General features: G+C 38.7%; 1 protein-coding gene across 4 annotated transcripts in view; it reads right to left on the bottom strand.

Annotated features, from left to right (window-relative positions):
* KLHL7 (kelch like family member 7) overlaps positions 1-24,697 on the bottom strand; it is a 63,569-nt gene that overhangs the window by 11,377 nt on the left and 27,495 nt on the right. For all 4 annotated transcript variants that reach the window (XM_022588022.2, XM_022588031.2, XM_022588040.2 and 1 more), the window contains 3 exons: positions 18,786-18,928; positions 4,472-4,712; positions 2,034-2,235 (listed from right to left, as the gene is read on the bottom strand). In XM_022588022.2, the coding sequence (XP_022443730.1) occupies positions 2,034-2,235; positions 4,472-4,712; positions 18,786-18,928 (586 nt within the window). The remainder of the gene's footprint in view (positions 1-2,033; positions 2,236-4,471; positions 4,713-18,785; positions 18,929-24,697) is intronic.

Below are 24,697 nucleotides of genomic sequence, written 5' to 3'. Positions count from 1 at the left end.
GTTCCTTAAAAAAACTACAACCATATGACCTAGCAATCCCACTACTGGGCATATACCCTGAGAAAACCACAATTCAAAAAGAGTCATGTACCAAAATGTTCATTGCAGCTCTATTTACAATAGCCCGGAGATGGAAACAACCTAAGTGTCCATCATCGGATGAATGGATAAAGAAGATGTGGCACATATATACAATGGAATATTACTCAGCCATAAAAAGAAACAAAATTGAGCTATTTGTAATGAGGTGGATAGACCTAGAGTCTGTCATACAGAGTGAAGTAAGTCAGAAAGAGAGAGACAAATACCGTATGCTAACACATATATATGGAATTTAAGAAAAAAAAAATGTCATGAAGAACCTAGGGGTAAAACAGGAATAAAGACACAGACTTACTAGAGAATGGACTTGAGGATATGGGGAGGGGGAAGGGTAAGCTGTGACAAAGCGAGAGAGAGGCATGGACATATATACACTACCAAACGTAAGGTAGATAGCTAATGGGAAGCAGCCACATAGCACAGGGAGATCAGTTCGGTGCTTTGTGACCGCCTGCAGGGGTGGGATAGGGAGGGTGGGAGGGAGGGAGACGCCAGCGGGAAGAGATATGGAAACATATGTATATATATAACTGATTCATTTTGTTGTGAAGCAGAAACTAACACACCATTGTAAAGCAACTATACTCCAATAATAAAAAAAAAAACATTGGGAAGTATTAAGTTTGATGATCTCAAGAGATTTCCTAGTCTAGACACTTAGCAAAAGATAAGTTTCAAGATAAGCTTCTTTCAATTCTATCCCTAACATGGGTGACTAGTTGAGCAAAAAATGAGAAAAGAACAATTGTAATTGCACTTTTCTTTGGGAAAGGAGTTACTGATTTTGCTTCCTTAAATCCTTCAAAAATAGGTGGGAAGCATAAATAACTACAAATGACAATTATATTTTATAATTAAATCTTTACTCTTAATTTAATAAAAGCAATAGCTGGAGTAGAAGACTTCTATGTTTTGTAGCCTGGAAATACTTCCTAAGTACAAAATTTGAGTATAAGAGTTTTGGTGCGGCTCTTTGGCATAACATTTAAGTTGAACATATTTGCCCAATAACTTGTTCTAGTAAAGGAAGAACAATCCTTTCAAACGAGCAAGTTAATTTTCTTATTGAAGGTCTTTGGATGTTTCTGATTATCAACAAAAGGTCTGACTGGAACATCACCTGTGTTCATTTTCTTGTTAGTTAATTACACTATACTTACCACCCCCCGCTATCAATAACTGGCTCATATCCTTTGGCTGTACTGAATGGGTTCCATCATTAATTACAAGATCAGAAAAACGGGCTAACCGTTTATTTCTTTGTATTTTGCCTTTTAAAAGCAGTTATTTTACTTCCCAGTTGACTTAAGAATATTTTACTTAGGGACTTCCCTGGTGGTCCAGTGGTTAAGCCTCTGTGCTCTCAATGCAGGGGGCCCGGGTTTGATCCCTGGTCAGGGAACTAGATCCCACATGCCGCAACTAAGACATGGCGCAGCCCAATAAATAAATAAATAATTTTTAAAAAAAGAATAATTTTATTTAATAAATATGAATCCAAACATACTTTAGTAAGCACAAACTCAAAAAAGACATTATACCTAGGGGTATGATTCATTAATGCCATGAACCAATACATAATATTTCTAATTAAAGGCAAATTTACTTCTGGTCATAAATTGTTTCCCCCTCTCTACACTTCCCGATCTCTCAAACAAAAATATTTTGAGTTTGATGAATCAGTCATATTTTCTTATTCACAGACATTTATTTATTGCACAAGCAGGAACAGAAAGAGAGGGGCTCCCATGGGGTATAAGGTCAAGCTATTTCTTAAGGTGTAGAGGAAGGGTCAAGGCTATAAACATGCCCCTGACCCTAGCACATTCAAAAATCCTTCTGCTGGGTTCCTTCTGCCTTTTGATATCTTCTTCCATTGAGCTTATAGAATACAATTAATTGTGTAGTAAGAGTTTTAAACTGATACATACGTTTCTGTGGCAGGATCATAAACTTCACAGGAATTCAGTACTCGCCCAGAAACATTGTTCCCTAAACTTCCACCGCAAACATAGATCAGGCCGTTGGCTTCCACCATCCCATGGCTGCAGCGCTGCGTCAGCATGCTGGGCTTTGTGTGCCAGCTTTCAGTTCTTGTATCATAGCACTCAAATAAATACAGAGCCGAGTTTCCTGTAAAAGAAAAGGACCCCATTTGCTTAACTTAGTGTGTATGTGGGCCTGGAGTGAGTTGACTGTAGAGCTGAATCATTAATTACTGGAGGAAAGAATTTAGGGTTGTAGAGTCTTTTCTCTACTCAATCAACAACAACAAAACGTAGAAATAGTTTCAGAAAAAGCTACCCCTGTTTGTATAGACCTTGGAAAATATTCAGAAAAGGATCTGCTGGAGAGACTTATTAATTGGTAATTAAACAAAAAAAAAGAAATTGGTTTGATTTCAAAAGATTTTCAAATTAAATAAGAAACATTATGTATGTCTTCCAGCCCAGTTATGCATGATGGGAATTAACTGAACCTCAAATGTTTATAGAGAGGGGGAAAAACACAGCTGTTTACAGATGGTTAAGTCTATACCTTAAAATATGAAGACTACTATCTGAGAGTATCCTCAGGCTTGTCATTTAATGTTCTACAACAGCCACTGCATCATTAACAAAACTGTTCTTCCTGACTGCTCTCAGCAGTTGTGTGGGTAGGCCCTGAAGTCATGCCGGTCCATTCTTGAATATACACTCAAAGTATCGTTATGTGTTTCTGGTGTACTTTGATTATACATTTTAACGGCAAAACACACCCATCCTGTTTTGCAACTTCTGCACATTTTAGGAGCTCAATAAAGACTTTTAGAAATGATACCATTAAAGATCAAGTGCTTTTTTTCTTTCCCAAGAAAAACGAAGCTAGAACCGTATCAAATTATTGCTCCCTTCCCACTTTTCTGGACTTTTCTAACGCTTAAAAGCAATAACACCCTTGTAAGTCTCTATCAAAACCAAAGCCTATGAAGAGCAAAGTTCAAAGAGTAACAAACAGAAGAAGTAATAGTCATGACTAACAGTAACTTCTTTTTAACTTTTTAAACATTTCAAATTTGGCAGATTCAGTCGGTTGACACTAAAGGGAAATATACAGTATATAGCAGATTAAAAAGAGTTACCATTTAAGTGAAAAACTGACTTAGTAGAGTAAATGCTGAAGAAATGAAGTTATCTACTAATACTTTCCACAAAAAACTATATCTATAAAACACTCAAGTGTTTTAGAAAATCATAATCTTTTATGATTTTCAAGTCACATTTAGAAAATCATAATCTTTCTTGTATTCATTTTGCATCTAGTGGGAGTGGGGGTAGAAACTTAAAACAAATAAGTATGCTGACCAAAAGTAAAACAGTCTTTGGGCTAATATAAAAATCATAAAAGAAAACAAAAAGACAACGTTTAAATTCCATACTTTAGATTTACTTGGTCTTCCTAGTTTTCTTTATAAGCCCATTATTTAGCTAAAGAGATTACTTGAAAAGACGAAAGCATATAAAAGCTAGTCTGCATCTAGAATATTCATTTAGAAAAATTATTCATTTAATAAACGAACACTAGTGGACACTTATAAATTATCTGTCAATGAGAAAGGTTTTTATACCCATACCCACACCCTGTTCTGATCAATAAGCTTAAGATACCACTACCAATCATTACATTAAAAAGTTAAAGAATAGGGAGTTCTCTGGTGGTCCAGTAGTAAATAATCTGCTTTCCAATGCAGTGGACACTGGTTCAACCCCTGATTGGGCAACTAGGCCCACGTGCTTCAGCTAGACAGCCCGAGTGCTGCTAACTACAGAGCCCGCGTGCCATGACTAGAGACAGAAAACCTGCACGTCACAACTAGAGAGAAGCCCACGCGCCGCAACGAAGATCCCGCATGCCACAACGAAGACCCGACGCAGCCAAAAGAAAAAAACAAAGTTAAAGAATAAAGCAAATGAAAAAGATTATTCTTACTTTTTTCTGATACAAAGAAAGCAAAGATAATACAGATTTTAAAAGCCTGAATGTGGGTCTATGAGTAAGCCAAACTCCAAAATCTTTAAAGCAAATAATATTACGTATATAAAATAACTAATCCAGATGGCAACAATGAAACTAAAATCCAGATGACGTCAATGAAACCGTTGTCATGACAAAAAATGGACAGTTAACATAATCTAGGGAGTTGAAGTTCTCGTAAATTAATGACTTAGAAAGAGTACGGTAAACCTTCAGGGAAATGTGCTCTAAAATATGACAGATACGTATTTAAATTTGTCAAAAAGTATCTGAACAAATAATACCAACTCTGTTTAAATATGAAAGCCAAGACCCTCAGCTTTAAAGCACACACAAATACTGAATAAGTCCTTACCAACTTCGGAACCTCCAGATGTATAAATTTTGCCTTCTGCAGCGCAGGCAGCAAGGCTGTCTCGAGGTGTTGGAGGGCCCAGTTTGGAATACCAGCTATCTTTAACGACATTATAGCAGTCCATTCGTTTTATGGGGAAAAGCTGAGAGCCACCCAAAATGTAAACTACATTGTCCCAAAACACGCATGCTGCGTCTCTTCGTTTTTCAAAGGGGCAGCGGATGTCTGTCCAGCTATAATCCTGTAACAGGAAAGGACAGGAAGATTTCAGTAATGGAAAACTATAATAGGAAAGGAGGAAGCAAAGATATAATTGAGAACATACAAAACATAAGAATATGTTAAATTTATCAGAGTACATATAAGAATGTTTGGCTTGAGACTATTATTTAATCTTGCGTGATTTCTTCAGAATGTTGGTTAGTCGTGGCAGAAGGCAAGAGGAAGACAGACGGCTTTGGGTCTTTTCTGGCTCTAAAATAAACTTTAATACATTTGTATGTATCACCAACACCCCGTCTTCTATTCCTTCTGTTATTGAGGATAACAATACAAGAAAATACTAAAATAAGCAGTTTTGTTATTTAAAGAAAGATTTTTTTTTCAAATGTAAATATGCGCATCCCTTCTTTGCCGGATGTATAGGGATATAAAGAATCAGTGGATAATCTGAAGCTTTAACTGCCATTAACCTACTAATGTCTAAAGCCAGAAGGCATTTTGTAGACTTCTGAGAGATATTAATTTTCCGTAAATATTCAGGTGAGCCAGTAATAGTCAGCCAGACTCTTAAAGCTGTGATATTATGAAATACTTGAATAACCTGAGTAGTCTGGAAACAACTTTTTCCTTCTCAATGAGAAGAAATGGGCACCTATCAGTACTTCACAATAAAGGCTGTTCACAGCACCACTGATTCCTATGTTTGATGACATCCAAGGACACCTGTGCCCTTCTTCTATGTAAATATGTGGGGGAATGCTCCCAAAGTTATAGCTTGTTGGATTCTCCCCCTTTTAAAGCAAGGAAGTTACAGTGTTCCTGATGCTTTCTGAAAATGGTTGAAAATAATTAGGGTCAGATAGAAATCCAAACAATTTCCAATCTCATCAATCAAAGCACTGTGATTTATTAATGTGGATTTCCCTTTGGGAAAATTTGATATCTATCATGCTAATGTCCTGTTTTTCAGGCATTCACTGAATTAGATCAAAGCATTGTAGAACGTAAGAAATGGTCTCTTAGGTAAAAGAAGAGTTCCTGATTGAGAATATCTTGACTCCTAGTGATGAGAAACATTCTGCTTTTTAGGTGACCAGAGAAACAGAGCCTTAATCCCTTTCTTATTCTCAAATTAGGGTCTATGAGGCCCCCTGGGTTACTCAGTGGTATTTTTATTGGTAGGCACACAAAACTGCAGGATAAACGTAACATCTTCCTGAAGCTTCAGTTTTACTCAATGGATTTGAAAAACTGAGGAAGAATATTTTAAACATTTGTTTTCTTGGGGAAACTGTGTACCACAGAGTGAAAAAAAGTAAGCGATAAAATATTCTACAGGGAGCAATACCTCAAAAGTAAACAAAATTACTCTTACATATTATGCAAATCTACTCGTAGCTCCTACCTGACCAGGTTCATTAGCAGAGAAATACAATTTCATTAATAAGGTACATTAACTTAGTGAATCTCAAGTCTCGCCACTCTTACACCCAATTTATTTGATATTATTAGAAAGTAATATGCAAATTTCCCCATAATTTCTAAAGACATCCTTAAAAACATTATCTTTCTAAACTCTTCCTTAATTTCAGGATGAGAAAGTTGGCCAGATATTTTTTGAAACGGTCTCTAAGACCTGATACTCTTCAAATTAAAAAGAACTGCCCAGGTAGAAGCTGGAACTGAAAAAACAATATACTACTTCTTTTAGCTAGATGAGCTTAAACACTTAGACACTAAGATTATGAGGTTCCAAAGAATGAAATAATTTCAAAGAGCTTGGTAACAGAATAATTCTAACTTTCCAATACTACTCAAGGGTCTGAGTAGGGAACGGATGATCATAAGTCATATAGGACTTGGTTATACTTCATATTTAAAAATTAAAATGCACTGCTCTCTCGGAACTCTAAGCTCAAGGGAAAATTGATTAGCTTGTGTGTCTGCAGTGTGTGTGTGTGTGTAACACGGGAATAGGCACATGTTTCTATCTACTTGCAATGTGGGCTCTCATTTCTCTAGAAGTCCTCAAGTTTTTAAATCTTTTCTAACTCTCCCAATACTGTCATTGGTCACCATACATGTTAAACACTATGCTTGATAAATACTAGCTATATATAATATTCTGCCTAATAGTTCATCTTCTACACAGGTAAGTGAAATATCTTTCTTTTTACCTGGAATGCAAAGTAGACCTCATTTCAGATAAAATGTAATGCTTTACATTTGGGCTCATTAAATATACCTGTCAGGTGTTAAATGCACCTATGTCTGAGCCTATCTGCCTTCGGTTGTACACAGGGGAGCTTATGGTCTTTTTTTTCTGTGCGTGTATGGGCCAACCTCCCTTGGAAATCTACCCAATTCCCTCAATCTACCCCCCATCCAAAATAAAGTACTGAGAATGTGATTTAACGTTTGCCCTTTGATAACCTGTTATACTACCTAGGAGATGTGTGCAGTTGACGAAGCAAGCAGAGAGGGGATAAAAACAGATGGGAAGTCATGCTTGTCAGCTCAGTGGATATCTTTGCCAGGTCTTATTCTAGTCATGGGACCACTCCCAACCTGGGGCCTGTAGGTGGAGGAAGAATTACTTATGGCTCTCAGCACTCACAGGCTACAAGGCAAGCTAGAAGGGCATGGAGCTTTCATGTTAGCAACAGATGGATGAAGAGCACTAGAGTCACAGTGTATGTGTGTGGGCAGGAAATTGTTACCCTAAAAATATAATTTAATGCAGTTTTTACTGAGTACCTATTCCAGGCAAGGTTATATGCTTAGCTGCTGAGAAGATATGAAAATGAGAAAACCGGAAAGCTTAGAAAAAACACAGGTAGAAGGATTTCTTAAGTTCTGACACATCACCCATGTATGCATCCACACATATATATGCAGACATACCCATGTATAAAGTCCTGTCTTTCCTGGTCCCAGTCAGTCTTTCTTGCCTCTGCTGTGATATATCATATTCTAGACTTTTTTCAAGCTCAAGACTCCTTTTCTTTTTGCAAGCTTCCCTGATTTCCTTTTTCTGAATCCCCACCACACTGAAGTCTGCAGTTGATGACTGAGTATGCCATTACATCTTGTCTTGTGTGACTTTTCAGCTGTAGGACACTGCTACAGGAAGTGAAAGTGAAAGCCCTTCTTGAGTTGAAGGGCTGTAATATTTTTCTCCAAATGCCTTAGGGTAAAAACATCAGCCTGCTATTTTCCTTGAGAGTAAGGATTGATTTAATATAATATTTATTCTGAAAACACATGAATCCTCAAATAATAGAAACACTACAGATGTAAATTTTAACAATAATCAAGACAACCAAAATGCAACTTTTTATTTTTAAGACTTGAGAACTTTATTTTGCATCGTTTTGAGAGAAAATCAAGCAAAGCTAGGGGAGAGAGGAGGTATATGCCAGATGCCACAACATTCCTAGAAGCAGTGTCATGAAAAGTACATCAAAACACTGTGGCTTATAAAAAAGGACAAAATAATGCCATTTACAGCAACATGGACGGACCTAGAGATTGTCATACTGAGTGAAGTGAGACAGAGAAAGACAAATATATGATACCACAAATATATGATATCCACATATAATGTAGAATCTAAAAAAATGGTACAAATGAACTCACTTACAAAACAGAAATAGAGTCACTATTACAAATAAATGATAATATTATATATCCTTATGAGGAATACTCCACAGCCCTTCAAAAGGATGGTATTTTCATTGACATGAAAATACCACCACAATATAAATGCTGAGAGAGTAAAAAAAAAGTTTTCGTAAAATAGCACGTATGGCATGATCCCACATATATAAAGTGAGAACACTGGGGACTTCCCTGGCAGTCCAGTGGTTAAGAGTTCGTGCTTCCAATGCAGAGGGCATGGGTTCAATCCCTGGTCAGGGAGGCTCTGCATGCCATGAGGTGTGGCCAAAACAAAAAATAAATAAAATTTAAAAAATAAAAAATTCTAAATTAAAAACAAAAAAATGAGAGGACTGGAATGATGTTCACCAACTACTGAGGACTGTTTGTTATGCTGGGAGCTCTTTGGCTTTCTCCTTTTTATCTTGCTATGTTTGAATTTTCTACAATGAGCATATATTATTTTTTTTAAACAGAAAAAGTAAATACAAAAACTAGGCAAGTAGTACCAAAAGTATGGCACAAAGAAAACAACTTCTCACATCAGATGCTTATAATAGTACTAAATGTTTTAACATAAATGTGGACTTAAAAGTAATTTAAGTTAAGGCTTTAAAAACTTAAACACCTAAATAGCTATTATACTATGCGGCTGAATTTCAACTACAAGATGGATCAGAAACAGTCTTTGCCTTCCTTCCAAATAGCACACTATTAGGGCATATCTAGTTTTTTAGAAGTGAACATTTGACTGTACTTAATTTCCTAGGCTGTACCCACTTTGAAATGCACTCATTTTCAATGGGATCACACAGATATTTCTGTAAACATATTAACCTCCCAAAGTCCAGAAAGGGATTTAATAATCAGCCATTGGAAGAAAATACTCTTGTAACTTAAGTTCTTCATAAAACATAGCATCACAGCTAGAAAAAAGGCTTCCACAATTGGGGGTGGGTGGGCAGGGCGTGACTGTGCTACTGTAAGCTGCTAGATAAACTCATGAACAGTGAACATATAAACGGGCAGTTCCCAGCTACTGATCACTTAAAACTAGCAAGGAGTGGGAAGTGACGCCAGACACCAGCTCAAAGGGAATTACTAATTAAGAATCACTACTGTTCTATAAAGTCACAACATGTTCTCCCCCCTCCACTCTCAAACTAAAACCATACCACCAAGACACACAACTCAAATCTACTCAGAAATTTAAGTGAGATGAAACTCAGTTCAAAAGTGAAACCTGATATGAATATTATGCTCAATATCAGCTCTTGTCCTTTCAGTAGAAAATACATGAAATAGCAGGGGAGCATCTCTGCGCTAGCACCTTGCCAGATATCTCAATGACAAGATTTGCCTTTAGATGAACTCTGACGTGTAATTTTTTATCTTGGCACAGGAAGGCATATTATACTTTAAATGATTATCTCAAATCTCAAAATGCAGTAACATACCCATTTAATAAAATGTTCTCACCAATGGGACAAACATCAACTCTGTCTCAGATGTGTGGAGTATAGGAGATAATGCACCCAGTCAGGAGGTTTGAAAGAGTTAGGCAGGGTAAAGAAAAAAACAAAATGGAGATGGTAAGCCTTTTTACATTTAAATATGGGAAAATGAGAAAAACTTAAGGATGGCAGGGAGAAAGAGACTCAGTGAATGAAGATCAAAGAGTCAAATGAACATAATTGATATTAACGCAAATCCTAAGATTTAAACCTTCTGTTAATAGACCAGAAAACTGAAGTTCAGAAAGGCTGACTTGACTAAGCTCCTATACCTAGACTTGAAATGCTCTTTCTACAAAACAGCTTCTTTCTTTCAGAAATAAAGAAAGGAAGGAAGGAAAGAAGGAAGGAAAGGAGGGAGGAAGGAAGACAAGGGACCCAAAAAAAGGTCTCACAAAAGAGAAAAGACCAATGACTGAGTCCTTCAGTTCTTCCACCTATATCTAAATTCTTTTTTTTAAAAGCAAAAAGTTAGACTCCATTCAGTTAAATAATACTTTGTATGCATTTTATGAAAACTTTTAATACTCATACTTATCAAACCAAAAAGATATATTTATACTTAGGACTCAATATATTCTTTTCTTTCTCTTTCTTCCTATCTAAACTCTACCAATAAGTGTCCCTCAAGAAAACTTCCATGAAGCTTCCATGGACAAATTCAACCCAGGGGAATCTCTTCTTTTTAGACCACCAAGGCTGTCATTACCTATCCCATACCGGGACTTTTAATTGGCTACATTCAGTGGCAGCTTCACCAACCTCAGCCTCTGTGTTCTCTAATTGTTTCAAGCTTGTATACATCTCATACAATTTGAGTTTGACTCCTTCATAATCCCTGCTGCAGCCTAATCCCCAAATTTCAAATTCTAGATGAACTGTCATACTGGTAATATATGACAAAATATTTGTTCAAACTGCAGTTTATAACCAGCTAACTGCACAATATGCTATGGTACAATCTGCTGTTGTTTATAGCAACTGAGGTTAGCTTTCTCTTATACTGATCACCAATTTTCAAAGAATATCACAAGAAACCTATCTGAACATGATTTAATACTTCTAGGATAAAAGATCTTACTGTGCCTTTGGGTCATCATATGAACAATCACCAAAGGTAGCCAACAGTAATTTTTGAATGACACGGTGTAGTAAATATTTATTTCATTCCCTGTTGGTTTCCCTCAGCCTCTTACCCTCTAGCCCTGCATTTATGTAGCCACTACCCTCCAGCTAATTCCAGGATGACGAGAGTCCTTTAAAGCAACACCACACAGATTTATCATTCCTAGTCTCCTTATCCCTTCCCACCTGTGGCCCTCAGTCAAATACCTACAGCTTTGTTTCTGCCCTCTCTGTCCCTTAAGGGGACTGATCTGTTAATTTATAATAATTATAGCTGGCCGTGGCTTACAGAGAGTCTGAAGTCATCCGTCTCTTGGTGAGTCGTATTTTCACTGGGGTTTTTTGGAAGGCACAGTGACTGAACACAAAAGGAAACTGATCCCTGAAGGTGGGAACTTCAGGTACTGCACCTTTGTAGGGTACAAGGGCTGTGAGGTTGACTTTACAACAAAACTACAAAAGTGTGTTGTGGAGATGCTTGAAAAGAAAACAAAACAGAGGCTCTCAATATTCCTATTTTGGAAGACATTCTAGGAAGACACTCTACTGAGAATTTACCTCAGAATGTGTTCCAATCTCTTCTACTTGCATGTGAGGACCACCTGTCTAACCAAACTGCCTGCAAACAATCAGGTGTGAGAAATACTTATTGTGCATAAGCGGCAAAGAGCACTGATTTTTACCACCGGCGCCTGTTATACTGACCACTAAGGAAGCTTAAGGGATACCCATGTTGACCCACACTTGCATTCCAGCAACGTCAGTCCCTGCAGGACACAGCTATAGGTCCAAACCACCTGGGATTACTGCTGTCCATTTTGGATATTTCCTTCTTACAGGTGCCCCTGATCATTTTAACAGCACTCACTCTTTGACTCCAGCACACTGCTCCTACAACACTCTCTTGCTGGTGACAAACACTACTGATGCACTCTTACAAAAGCTTCATTAATTTTTTAATGTAACACCATTTTCCTATAAGGTTTACACTTCTTTTACACACAGGTCTTTTAAAATCATATGCAACGTATAACTGCCAGTTTCCACCGTGATGACAGTGTAGGACTGTCTCCTTAGTGAAGGCCTGTTTAAGAGGGAAGGTAGCTATGACACTGTGAGAAAAGGCACTGTGATACCTTTAGTAAACAATATTTCCAAGAGGAAAATGTGTTTTGTGTTGAAAGTAACTTCACTTCTTTTGATTTAGGGCCCACCTATATTTAAATCCAGTCCTATAAAACCAACTGACAACATTGCTTATGAAATATTATATAAAGTTATACTGGTTCATTCATCCTCACAAACTTGACTTCCCACATTGGGCCAGACACTAAGCTCAGTGATGAGTCTACTTCAGAGTTTTAAGTAGGAGAAGGTACTAAGAGGGAATTCCCTGGCAGTCCAGTGGTTAGGACTCTGTGCTCTCATTGTCAAGGGCCTGGGTTCAATCCCTGGTCAGGGAACTAAAATCCCACAAGCCCCGGTGGTGAGACCAAAAAAAAGAATAAGAAAAGGTACTCAGGGTAAACCTTTTGAACCTGATGGTTCCATGAAATATGGCACCATGTGGTTTTCTGCCTTTGCAATTTACAGGGTCTAGTCCTCACTCTGCTGGTCTTACTCCTTGTTTGGTTTTGGCAGGGAATATGCAGGATCCCTTTTTCTCTAGAGCATACGCTATTTTTTTTTGGTTGCGTTGGGTCTTTGTTGCTGGCCACAGGCTTTCTCTATTTGCAGCAAGCAGGAGCTACTCTTCACTGTGGTGGCTTCTCTTGTTGCAGAGCACGGGCTCTAGGTGCTCGGGCTTCAGTAGTTGCAGCACATGGGCTTAGTAGTTGTGGTGCACGGGTTTAGCTGCTCCGTGGCATGTGGGATCTTCCTGGACCGGGGATCGAACCTGTACTGGCAGGCAGATTCTCAACCACTGCGCCACCAGGGAAGTCCCATAGTCTCCTATTTCTCCACCATATGAAAGTGGTGAGCCAAGACCCCTACAAAGTTTTAAGCCCTCAAAGCTGATCATTTCACTGACAAGAATAGTCCAAATAATCTGATCAATTAAGTCAACTTTTATTTGGCATCAATATCATAAAATGTTCCCATACTACAATTTGAGAACACCAATTCTAAGAGAACAGAGCACTGGATTCAGAAAAATAACTCTTTTAGTAATCAATAAACACTTGAAAACTTTAAAAACAGGTACAGGTGGAGAAGGGGAGACTCAGCAGGCTTCATGAAAGGACCCTGACAAGAAGACTATCATTTCAATTCAATACAGCAACCCAAGATTTCTTTATCTTTCCTTTATCTACTTATCTACTAGAAAAATTGTTAAGATTTTCTTTCTTATCATTTTTCAGTCAGCAGTTAATACAAATATTTGCCGCCTCTCATGAGCAATATCCAAGGAATATCTAAAGATAATAGTTTATAAGGATGTTGGCTTAATTCTAGATAATTCAATTAAGTAGTACTGCTTAAATTGTCTCTTTGAAGGAGATCAATTCAGTGAAAACAATCATTTTGGGTTGGTATAGGACACACATCGATGGGTTCCGTTTAATGACAGTTAAAACCATTTTAATATCTCTGAAAATATTACGTTCAAGAATTTTAAAACAATTCCTATACAGTACTTATTATTAAGCAGTCTACTTAAATAATGAAATAATGTTCACCTTGGGAGATTCAAGGTAAATAATAGTAACTTATAATGAAGTCAGCCTTCACAATTGTTTTTTTTTTCCACAATTGTTTTAATATTAGAAATAATAAAGACAACCAACTTATATTAAAATATTATAAATAATAGTAAATGGTGAATATTTTCAAGATGAAGTTTTTAGCAGAAAGAAAGGAGAGGTTGGTACTTCTAATAGAAATATTTAATAAATATTGTAATGGGATTCTAATGGTGTCAGCGTTAGGGAATAAAGTAATAACTGATGGAATGAGGATGTTTTTATTGGTAGTTATATCCTCAGTTATTTACATTTTTCCACTGGAAGTCTAAAAACTTGTGACTGAGTATACAAAACAGCACTAGGAACGTGCCATTTATAAGCGCAAAGTAAAACATCAAATGAGAATTCTGAAGTTACAGTCTCATTTCCAGGCTCGTGCAGAATATCCATCTTTTTTTTTTCATCTGTCCAATTTAAAAAGAAAAATTAAGGAAAGTTGTACAACTGCAGACCAAAAACAAAGTGCTAGTTGTCATTCCATATTTGCCTTATTCTAAAAAGAGTACTGTCTCCCAAATGGAATCAGGATTCCCCATGTCCCCCTGTACATCAAAACAGACATCTACTTTAAGATAAAGTATTTTCTATCAAAACATACTTTATTGCTTTTTTAAATGTCAAAATCAACACCAAAGTTAGGCTTCGGGAAACAAGAGGGGTGTAACTATTGTCACCACCTGAAAGCTGTGGTTCATAGATTTAAGCTCCTAGGACTTCAGATTTTCCTTGGGAAAAAATAAAAATTTATTTATAAATTTCCTGCTGTTGACTCAAAAGGATCCTGAAAAATTAAAAAACAGTGAAATTAAATAGCCACTGAAATGTCAGTAGTCTTAAAACTTACCTGGTGTGAAACAGATGTGTAGGTGTATCAACCTGTTAAGCACACTGGCACTGTGCTTATTGAACTATATTGCACAGGCCACGAAACCTCATGGTACCTGCCAGTCACTCAGTCTTCTACTAAGAAAGGAAGCTAGATGTCTTTAGTAAAAAATCAGCCTATATATTGGACATGGAGGAATGGACCAGAGATAGATATATGACCTGAGAGCAGCCCACAGGGACAGTCCAAATATGATGGTATTTAACCAATCTAACCTGATACTCTTTCCTTGGAGGTCTTTTTGATATCTGGCAGCATATATACTCTTATGAGTTATATGACTCACACTGATGACTAACTATTGTAGCAGGGCCAGATGTGGTCTCCTTACTGGACCACATTCACTAAAACTTGGTCTGTAGTTAACACTCTGGGTAATGTGTATTTCTGTTACTATTTACCCAGATCATTACATGGAATTTCAACTGGCAGGGAAAATAAAATAATTTCATAGTCTGACCTCAAGATCTCTAGACTCTAACTCTCTGCTATAATCTCAGCTGCAGGAGCCCTGGTCTATCTCACCTTGCCAAAGGTCTCCTATATTGATGCCTATAATACTGATCAGTTCTGGAAACAGAACTGAACAGAAAATGGAAAGGATCCCGTATGTCTTGGTGGGACAAGTGCTTCACAGGACAGGAGAGAAGTTATCCTAGAGTACAGAGTTGGTCACTTCAGAGTCCCTAGATGTCCACAGGTCTGCAGCAGGGGTTGGCAAACTATGGCCTGCAGGCTAAATCCAACCCAATGACTGTTTCTGTAAATAAAATTTGATTGGAGGGATTTCCCTGGTGGCGCAGTGGTTAAGAATCCACCTGCCAATGCAGGGGACACGGGTTCAAGCCCTGGTCCAGGACGATCCCACATACCGCTAAGCAACTAAGCCCATGCGCCACAACTGAGCCCGTGCTCTAGAGCCCGTGAGCCACAACTACTGAAGCCTGTGCGCCTAGATCCTGTGCTCTGCAACAAGAGAAGCCACCGCAATGAGAAGCCCGTGCACTGCAACGAAGAGGAGCCCCTGCTCGCTGCAACCAGAGAAAGCTCACGCACAGCATCGAAGACCCAACATAGCCAAAAATCAATCAATAAATAAACTAATTAAAAAAAAAACCACCTCATCACACTGTTTAAAAAAAAATCTGATTGGAATACAGCCATGCCCACTTGTTTACGTATTATCTATGGCTGCTTTCCTGCTACAGCATCAGAGCTGAGCAGTTATGGCAGAGAATGTGTAGCCTAAAAGGCTAAAAATATTCTCTGGTCTTGTATAGAAAAAGTTTGCCAAGCCCTGATCTACAGCATGTTGGCATAGCCCCTTGGAAAGGAAGGACAGCTTGCTGCCCCAACCATCTTCTAACATTTTACAGATGACACATATCCTGTGTTTGGGTGTCCTACATTTACACTTTTACTGGGTAAGCTTTCTAAGTGGGACAGGCTATAATCATATGGCTCAGCTGCTCAGGCTATCCTGCGATCCTAGGGCATTGGGATGCTGAATGAGATGCTGCATGTAACTTTAGGCATGTCTCAATATGACCAGAGAGCACACGTGTGGGATTCTGGAGCAAGGCCAACCTACTTTAAGCAGATACCATTTTTTCAGTAAATAGCTCCTGGCTGGCTGCTAGGGTCTGACAGACAGCAAATGTCTGACACCAAGGGACACCATATCATTAACCCAGTTTGAACAGTTTTACCTGACCTACCAACTCACAAATAGCATGCTTTCAACCCATGATCTAGTATTTAAACATAAAACTGGGCATATGGAGGTCCCAAAGGCACAGAATACCCAAATGGGATAATCACAACCCTTACTCAGTAGGCCTTCTCTCTCACCCAGGGTTATGTCTTCATGGAGGTGGTCCCTACAGATCAGCTGACAAAATTGAGAGACCTGAGCTTGGTTCATTTGTGATAGTATTAGCCAAAAGTGGACTGCTTAAGCATCATACTCCCTTCAGGAATGGTACTAAAGGATAATACAGAAGACACATATCCTGATATGGCAGATTTTCAAGCAGTTCCTTTTATTGTCCATTATACCTCTCAGTAGAGAAAGCCTCAGGTCAGTTTTTATCCATTCTCGGATGGTGACTAATGGTTTTCCCAGATGGATACAGACTTAAAACAAGCAAGCACGAAAGACTGCTGACAAGGAGATCTGAGGAAGGATAATGTACAACGCACTCCAGAAAGGAAACAAATTTGGGTCCCACATGAATTCTTACCAGAGTGCCCACAACTGCAGCAGAGTCTCTTAATAATCATGTGGACAGGACTGCATCTATATCTTTCCTCCCCAATCCGATGCTTGCTCAATGGGCTTATGAGTGACTCCAGTGGCAGCGATAGATATGCATGCAGTAACTGCATAAGTCAGTGGCTACAGAAGCTAATGGACTTTCCCTCCCTGAGGCCAATGTGGCTATCCACTACTGGCTAGCACCCACTTTGTTGGCAATATTGACTGATTCTAAGAACTTGATTTGTTATCACACCTTGAGGGAACCAGTTAGTTACCTAATACCAAGCTAACTACACTGGAACGCTTCCATTGTTGAAGGGACAAAGCTCTGTCCTCATTGGAATTGATACTTATTCTGCATGTGGATTGGCCTTTGCTGTCTTTTGCACTCTTGACAACACCATCATATCTGTTTTTATAAATGCCTTGTATATCACCACTACAGTATTACACAGAAAGCCTGCAAGGACACACTTCTCAGAGAAAGAAGTATCAGAAGTATCCTGATGTAAAAAGGATGTTCTGGACTCACCAGGTTATCTATCATCAACAAAAAAAAATGGGCCTATGAGATGTTGAAAGAGACCATTAAGTGCTGAGATTCAACATCAGTTATGGGTACCACCTTGCAAGGTCGGGGTGCTATCTTTTAGGATTATGGTATCTGCTCTGCTTGGGCAATACATGTAGTAACAGCAAAATATGGTATTATCTCCCCCACAGCCAGAAAACACAGTTCTAAGAAACAAGGAGCGCATTTTCTCATGATCTATTTTTTAAAATTGTGTTCCTACGGCTTCCCTGGTGGCACAGTGGTGGAGAGTCCGCCTGCCGATGCAGTTCGTGCCCCGGTCCGGGAGGACCCCACATGCCACAGAGCGGCTGGGCCCGTGAGCCATGGCCACTGAGCCTGTGCGTCTGGATCCTGTGCTCCGCAACGGGAGAGGCCACAACAGTGAGAGGCCCGCATACCGCAAAAAAAAAAAAATTGTGTTCCTAGACCTATGACTCAGGCTCTGCTGTCCAACTGGCATAACACATAATGGAAAACACATTAAAATTGGTAATAATTTCTAGATGGTTGGGGCTTCCCTGGTGATGCAGTGGTTACGAATCCGCCTACTACAAGGGACATGGGTTTGAGCCCTGGTCTGGGAAGATCCCACATGATACGGAGCAACTAAGCCCATGCGCCATAACTACTGAGCCTGAGCTCTAGAGCCCACGAGCTAAAACCACTGAACCCACGTGCCACAACTACTGAGCCTGCGCGCCTCGAGCCCGTGCTCCGCAACAAGAGAAGCCACCGCAATGAGAAGCCCGCGCACCGCAAAGAAGAGTAGCCCCCACTCGCTGCAACTAGAGAAAGCCCGTGTGCAGCAATGAAGACCCAACGCAGCCAAAAATAAATAAAATAAATTTATATTTTTTAGATGATTGGATTAAAGGTAATTTTATCTTTTTTTCTTCATGATGGTCTAGATTCTCCACATTTTCTAGAATGACTGTGTATTATTTTATATTCAAACGTAATTACTAAGGGGAAAAAGAACAACCCACATAGCTCTAGAAGCAGATTTTCAATGAAAATCGCACATAACGAAAGCAAGGAGCTGTAATGAACGCAAGGAGCTCCTAACAAAAGACAGAACTGTTTCCCGTTTTCTTTGATAATGGTTACTATGTAGCACTCCAGAGCAATCATGGAAACATTTGAAATCTGACTAAGCCTCAGTTTCCTTATTTGTAAAATGAAGGTGATAACTATGTATCTTGTAAGGTCTATGAAAGAACACCATAAACTATAACATCTCCTATATGAGTTATTACTACTGGTGGTAGGTGCGTGTCTATGTGCTCAGTGCTTTTAAAAACAAAAACAAGAATAAAAATTAGTTACCTTTGGGTTAAAATATCTACAAGACTGTGGTTGGGAGCCTCCAAATAGCGCTATGCGGTAGTCATGTTTCTTTCTTCTGGGCCTTGTGCCTTCTACCAGTTCTTCTCGATCCTCTGGAGACAGGAGATGATACCTCATTCCACCTGTAGAAAAACATATGGCAACTCTTCAAGAACTTCAGGCACTTTAATACTTTGAAAAGGAAATACCCAAACAAAATAGTGTTTTTATTTCTGGAACTTTTTTTTTTAAATCATCCCTCTATAGCATTTAAGGAAAGAATGAGGGAGAAGAGGCAGGAGAAATATTTAATAATCTGAGTCCTAATCAATTTATTCTCAGCAATCACCATTAATGCTAAGATTGTCCCACCCACTTACTAAATACCAGGGAATTATCTGGCTTTTCAAGCAACAGTTGCCATAATACTAATTACTGAAATTCAGATCTCCCAACCCAGCTGTTCTCAATCTTCACTGTACATTAGAATCACCTAGAAAATCTCAGAAACTATACCTGGGCCCTACCACAGGCCAGTTAAATCAAAATCTCTGGTGGTAGGGCTGAAGCACTGGTATCACCACTTAAATGTGGTTAAAAGATCAGCAGCTTCAGCACCTGGGAGCTTGTTAGAAATACTGAATCCCAGACCTACTGAATCAGAATCCGCATATTTAACAAAATCCTAAGGTAAATCAGATGCACATAAAACTGTGAGAAGTACTTACTGCTTATTCTAAAATGCAGTGAGGATTCAGAACTATTGTGATCTAACATGACCCTTTTCCTTTAAGCAATTCCTTAATTTTGTCAAGTCAGGGGACACTCAACAGTTAAAAACTTTGAAGATGTCATTTCAAATCAGTGTGGGAAAGGTGGATTGTTCAATAAATGATGTTAGACAATGATATGGAGAAAATATTTGTACCGCTACCTCATATTTTACTCTAAAGCAAATTCCAAATCAATAGAATATTTTAAAATGTAAAAAACCTCACAAACGAACTATAGGAAAAATCGGATAGTTAAAAAAAACAGGCCCAGAACGAGGAAGCCTAAGAAAAGACAAATAACACAGAAACTATGAAAAAAAATTCAGAACTACATAAAATTTTAAGTTAAACTACTTCATGGCAAAAAGAAAAAACAAAATCAAAAGACAATGACAAACTAGGAAAGTATTTATAAATCATATAAAAGACCTAAAGATATTCTTAATAATATTAAGACGATTAACTAACAGAAAATTAGATTAATAATCTGAACAAAGTTCACGGAAAAAGAACTAATTACAAATGACTCTCAAACATATGAAGAGATGCTCAACTGCTCTAGTTAGAGAAATACAAATTAAAATCATACTTTCTCACTCATCAGATTGTACAAGATCAAACTATCTGGAACACAGGGTACTGATAAAGGAAGCAGCATGCTCCTACACTGCTGGTGCGGATGTGGATGGGTACAAATTATCTGGAAGGCAATACAGGATGATCTGTGAAAATTACAAATGCATACACCCTTTAGCCAGTAATTCCCCCTTTAGGATTTTAGTAACCTAAAGTTCACTGTCAGGCAAGTGGTTAAAAATTATAGTATATCCACATAATGGAATACTGTATGTGGCTCTTCAGAAACACGAGGAGGGGTAACATGTACACATGAGATGATTTCCAAGAAATAATGTGGAGTGAAAAAAAGCAAGATGGGAAGTTTCCTGGTGGTCCAGTGGTTAGGACTCAGGGCTTCCACTGCCAAGGGCCCAGGTTCCATCCCTGCTTGGGGAACTAAGATCGTACAAGCCATGTGGCGCAGCCAAAAGAGAAAAAAGAAATAAAAAAAGCAAGACATAAAAGAGTACACAGAGTGGGATACCGTTTTAAAAATTTATATCTTTATTCATATATTTTTTATACATAATTTATACAAGTATATGTCAGTAAATTACTGTATATGCACAAACTCAAGACTACCTTTGGAAGGATATACAAGATAATAATGGTTACCTCCAGTGAGACTTACTTTTCACCATATACCCTTTTATACCTTTTTGAATTGTAGATGATGTGCAGCATTACTGATCCAAAAATAAAATAATGTAAGCAATTCTCAATACATGCAGAAAACACTTCTGTTCATGAGGCTGTGTTGGGCCTTTACAAGAGAGATAGAGAGGACACGTTTGGAAAACAGGTTGTGAATGAATGAAAATCAGTATCAATATTTCTAGCATCTCCTTCCACTTCAGAGTATGAGTAGAAGCACTGTGCATTAGAATAGCTGGAACACTCAGCAGCCTGCTCTAGGTCAGGGGTCAGCAAACTTTCTCTGTAAAGGGCCAGACAGCGAATAATTTAGGCTCTGCAGGCCACATATGGTTCCTATTATATATTCATTTGTTTGCTTTTTACAATCCTTTACAATTATAAAAACCACTTTTCCTCATTCCCTCCTCTCCCACTCTAGGTCTAAGACTGTAGTTCTTAAGGTATATAGTTCCCTGACTAGCAGCATCACTTGCAAACGTGTCAGAAATCCAAATTATTGAACACTACGCCTGAACAGATCTTGTGGGGTTTGAGAGCCGCTGCTCTAGTGAGGGTTCCACACAGGGCAGAGGTGTACTGTGAAATCTATGAGCACAATACTCCCAACAAGAGAAGACAGGCAGCAGGGAAGGAGAGAAACAGGAGGGAACTGTTCCAGGCAACAGGCCACTGGGTAAAAGTGGCTGACTGTGGCTAACCAGGTCAACCCTGGAGGAAGCACAAACTGTGGCTCCTTCACTGATGGGCGGTTTCTCTCCCAGGACAGGGCTGGGGACAAACTCTCTGGCACCTTTCCCTGAGAAACGCCTTGCTCCTTAGGCTTTTTCCTTTGGGAGTTATTCCTTTGAGAGTCAGGTACTTTCATTTGCAAATTTTGAGTAAGAACTTAGTCTGACCCTTTGTTATGGTTTTTTTTAAATATAAATTTATTTATTTTTGGCTGTGTTGGGTCTTTGTTGCTGCATGTGGGCTTTCTCTAGTTGTGGTGAGCTGGGGCTACTCTTCGTTGTGGTGCGCGGGCTTCTCATTGCTGCGGAGCACAGGCTCTAGGTGTGCAGGATTCAGTAGTTGTGGCACGTGGGCTCAGTAGTTGTGGCACGCAGGCTCTAGAGCGCAAGCTCAGTAGTTGTGGTGCACAGGCTTAGTCGCTCCGCAGCATGTGGGATCTTCCCAGACCAGGGCTCAAACCCATGTCCCCTGCATTGGCAGGCGAATTCTTAACCACTGCACCACCAGGGAAGCCCCTTTGTTATGGTTTTGACTGTGTTCTTCATTTTGTTTTTATGACTTGTTTCCTTTTCGTTGTAAATTCTTTCAGTTTAGTTTTATTCTACATTCCTATCATCTTCTGTTTTTCTTCTTCTCTCAAAAGGCAGACCCTAAATCAGATGGTAGGAAGGTAACTGATGATCTGAAGAAGGGAGGCCTTCTTTCCTCCACTGAGCTCTACCCAGGCTCCAAAGCCTGGAAGAGTCTCAGCTGCTTGTGCCTAGTCAAGGAATTTTAGAACTCATAGTTCTTTATTAGAACAAGACAAAACAAAAAAGGAAAAGAAAAAGAAAAAAATGTAACAAAAAACAAAGATTCCTGCTCAAGAGCCTAATCCCCACACTTGTTTGGATTTCTTGAATAATCCTGGTATCCTGTTTCTAAATCAATTCAGGATCCACATAAGAACTAAATACTTCACTGACTGGCTAATTTATCTTCAACAGCTTACACCATGTATGAAGAAACAGGTGCAGCTCTCTACCCAATGAAAGCAGAAATATAACAGAGTTTGCAAATAGAGGCATGACAAAAAATCTGATATTAACTTGTGAAATCCAAAAGATGAAAGTCCTAATCTAAAGGCATCTTCTTGGTCCTGATTTTCTTTCACGTCCCTGTACTTCAAGAAACTAGCAGCAACCTATGCTGTAATTCTTAAAACTCCCTACATCTTGGTTATCAAGATACCAGCCTGGGAAGGGTAAGCTGGGACGAAGTGAGAGAGTGGCATGGACTTATATACACTACCAATTGTAAAATAGATAGCTAGGGGGAAGCAGCTGCATAACACAGGGAGATCAGATCGGTGCTTTGTGACCACCTAGAAGGGTGGAATAGGGAGGGTGGGAGGGAGATGCAAGAGGAAGGGGATATGGGGATATATGTATATGTATAGCTCATCCACTTTGTTATAAAGCAGAAACTAACACACCATTGTAAAGCAATTATACTCCAATAAAGATGTTAAAAAAAAAAAAAAAGATACCAGCCTGTGGTTGAAGTAGCTTGGTGAATTCTCCTTTCCCGGTTCTTTGTCTACTACCCCTTAAATGTAGATATTCACAAGGATATATCCTTGCTTCATACCCTCTTCTTTTTCCCCTTGACACCATAACTGTAACCAAAAGGTATTATACCATGCACTGTCTTATGCTTTTGCCACTCATGAAAAATTTTTATATTATTAGATATTCATCTAAAATATTTTTAGTAAATATAGAGCATTCCATTGTATGGATATATTGTAATACTTTTCCAAACTAGGGGACAGTATTGGGTCAACTTACCTAAAACCACAACAATATTAAGTAGTAGCTATGTGATACGTTTGACAGAAATTTTACTTTACTTCCAATTTAATAATTGGGAGTAATTGATAATTATTAAAGTAATTATTAAAGTAAAGTAATTAATAATTATTAATTACTATTTAATAATCAGGGCACTCAAACTTACTGTCACTCTTTTTTTTTTTTTTTTTTTTTTGGTGGTACGCGGGTCTCTCACTGCTGTGGCCTCTCCTGTTGCGGAGCACAGGCTCAGGACGCGCAGGCTCAGCGGCCATGGCCCATGGGCCCAGCCGCTCCACGGCATGTGGGATCTTCCCGGACCGGGGCACGAACCCGGGTCCCCTGCATCGGCAGGTGGATTCCCAACCACTGCGCCACCAGGGAAGCCCACTGCCACCCTTGAGAAGGGTATCTCAGGCAGGAATGAAAGTTGTCATTTCTCTTTTATTTCCTTCCTTAATTTTGTGTCTGAAACCAGCTATACCTTAAATGAAATGTGCAAATGAATGCCAAAAACAACTTAAGGTTTCAAAGTAGGTTTCTAAATACCTTCTAGGAGAGGCTTTCTTGCTCATTACATATTACTTGAAACCTATACTGCTATCCCATGTGTGGATACTGTCCATGTGGTTTTTGGTTTAAGATGAATGGGAACTCAAGAAGAGCCTGGTAGAGTTAGCAGGAGCCTACTTACCTCAGCATATCACAGTCATACACTACACATTTCAGGCCTGTTTAAAGAACAAGCTGAACTTCCACTTACAGCAGTATGACAGTTGAGACTTTCAGAAATAACTTTCTGCTACAAAATTACTACAATGCTGGAAAGAATAAAACATTCTTTTAAGTGCATAGCTAAGATCAGAGGGCCAAAAATGGAGGGCGAACTAAACATCAGAATAGTGAGTGTTAAGAGACCCTGGAGCTACTCTGAGAGCTTTCGATAATACTGGAAACCTAGAAATTGATGTTATTGGCTGCATGAGGGAAATAAGATTAGGTCTTGGATTTGCACAAGTGTTGGAACTGAGAGCTCTATCTAAAGCTGGATCACTTGTATTGGTTATACTTTTAATGAAGATAAGCTAAGAAAACTGTCTAATGGCAAAAAGGAAAAATAGTAATCTGCCTATTTCAATTTCACCTCCAGGCAGAGGTAAAGTCTCCCTCTTTTGAGAATTTATAATGACAGATCATACAGGCTTGAGGTTTGAATTTACCTGTCTACAAGTCTAGAAACCCATAAGTCGAGAAAAATTCAAAGTAGTCCTGGATTGTTGTGGCCCAGGGCACTTGGCAAAAG

The sequence above is a fragment of the Delphinapterus leucas genome, chromosome 9 (assembly GCF_059928025.1).
Source record: "Delphinapterus leucas isolate spDelLeu-1000000601 "Yukka" chromosome 9, BTC_Dleu_Yukka2, whole genome shotgun sequence".
NCBI lineage: Eukaryota > Metazoa > Chordata > Mammalia > Artiodactyla > Monodontidae > Delphinapterus > Delphinapterus leucas.
This window is presented reverse-complemented; position numbering and strand designations above follow the sequence as displayed.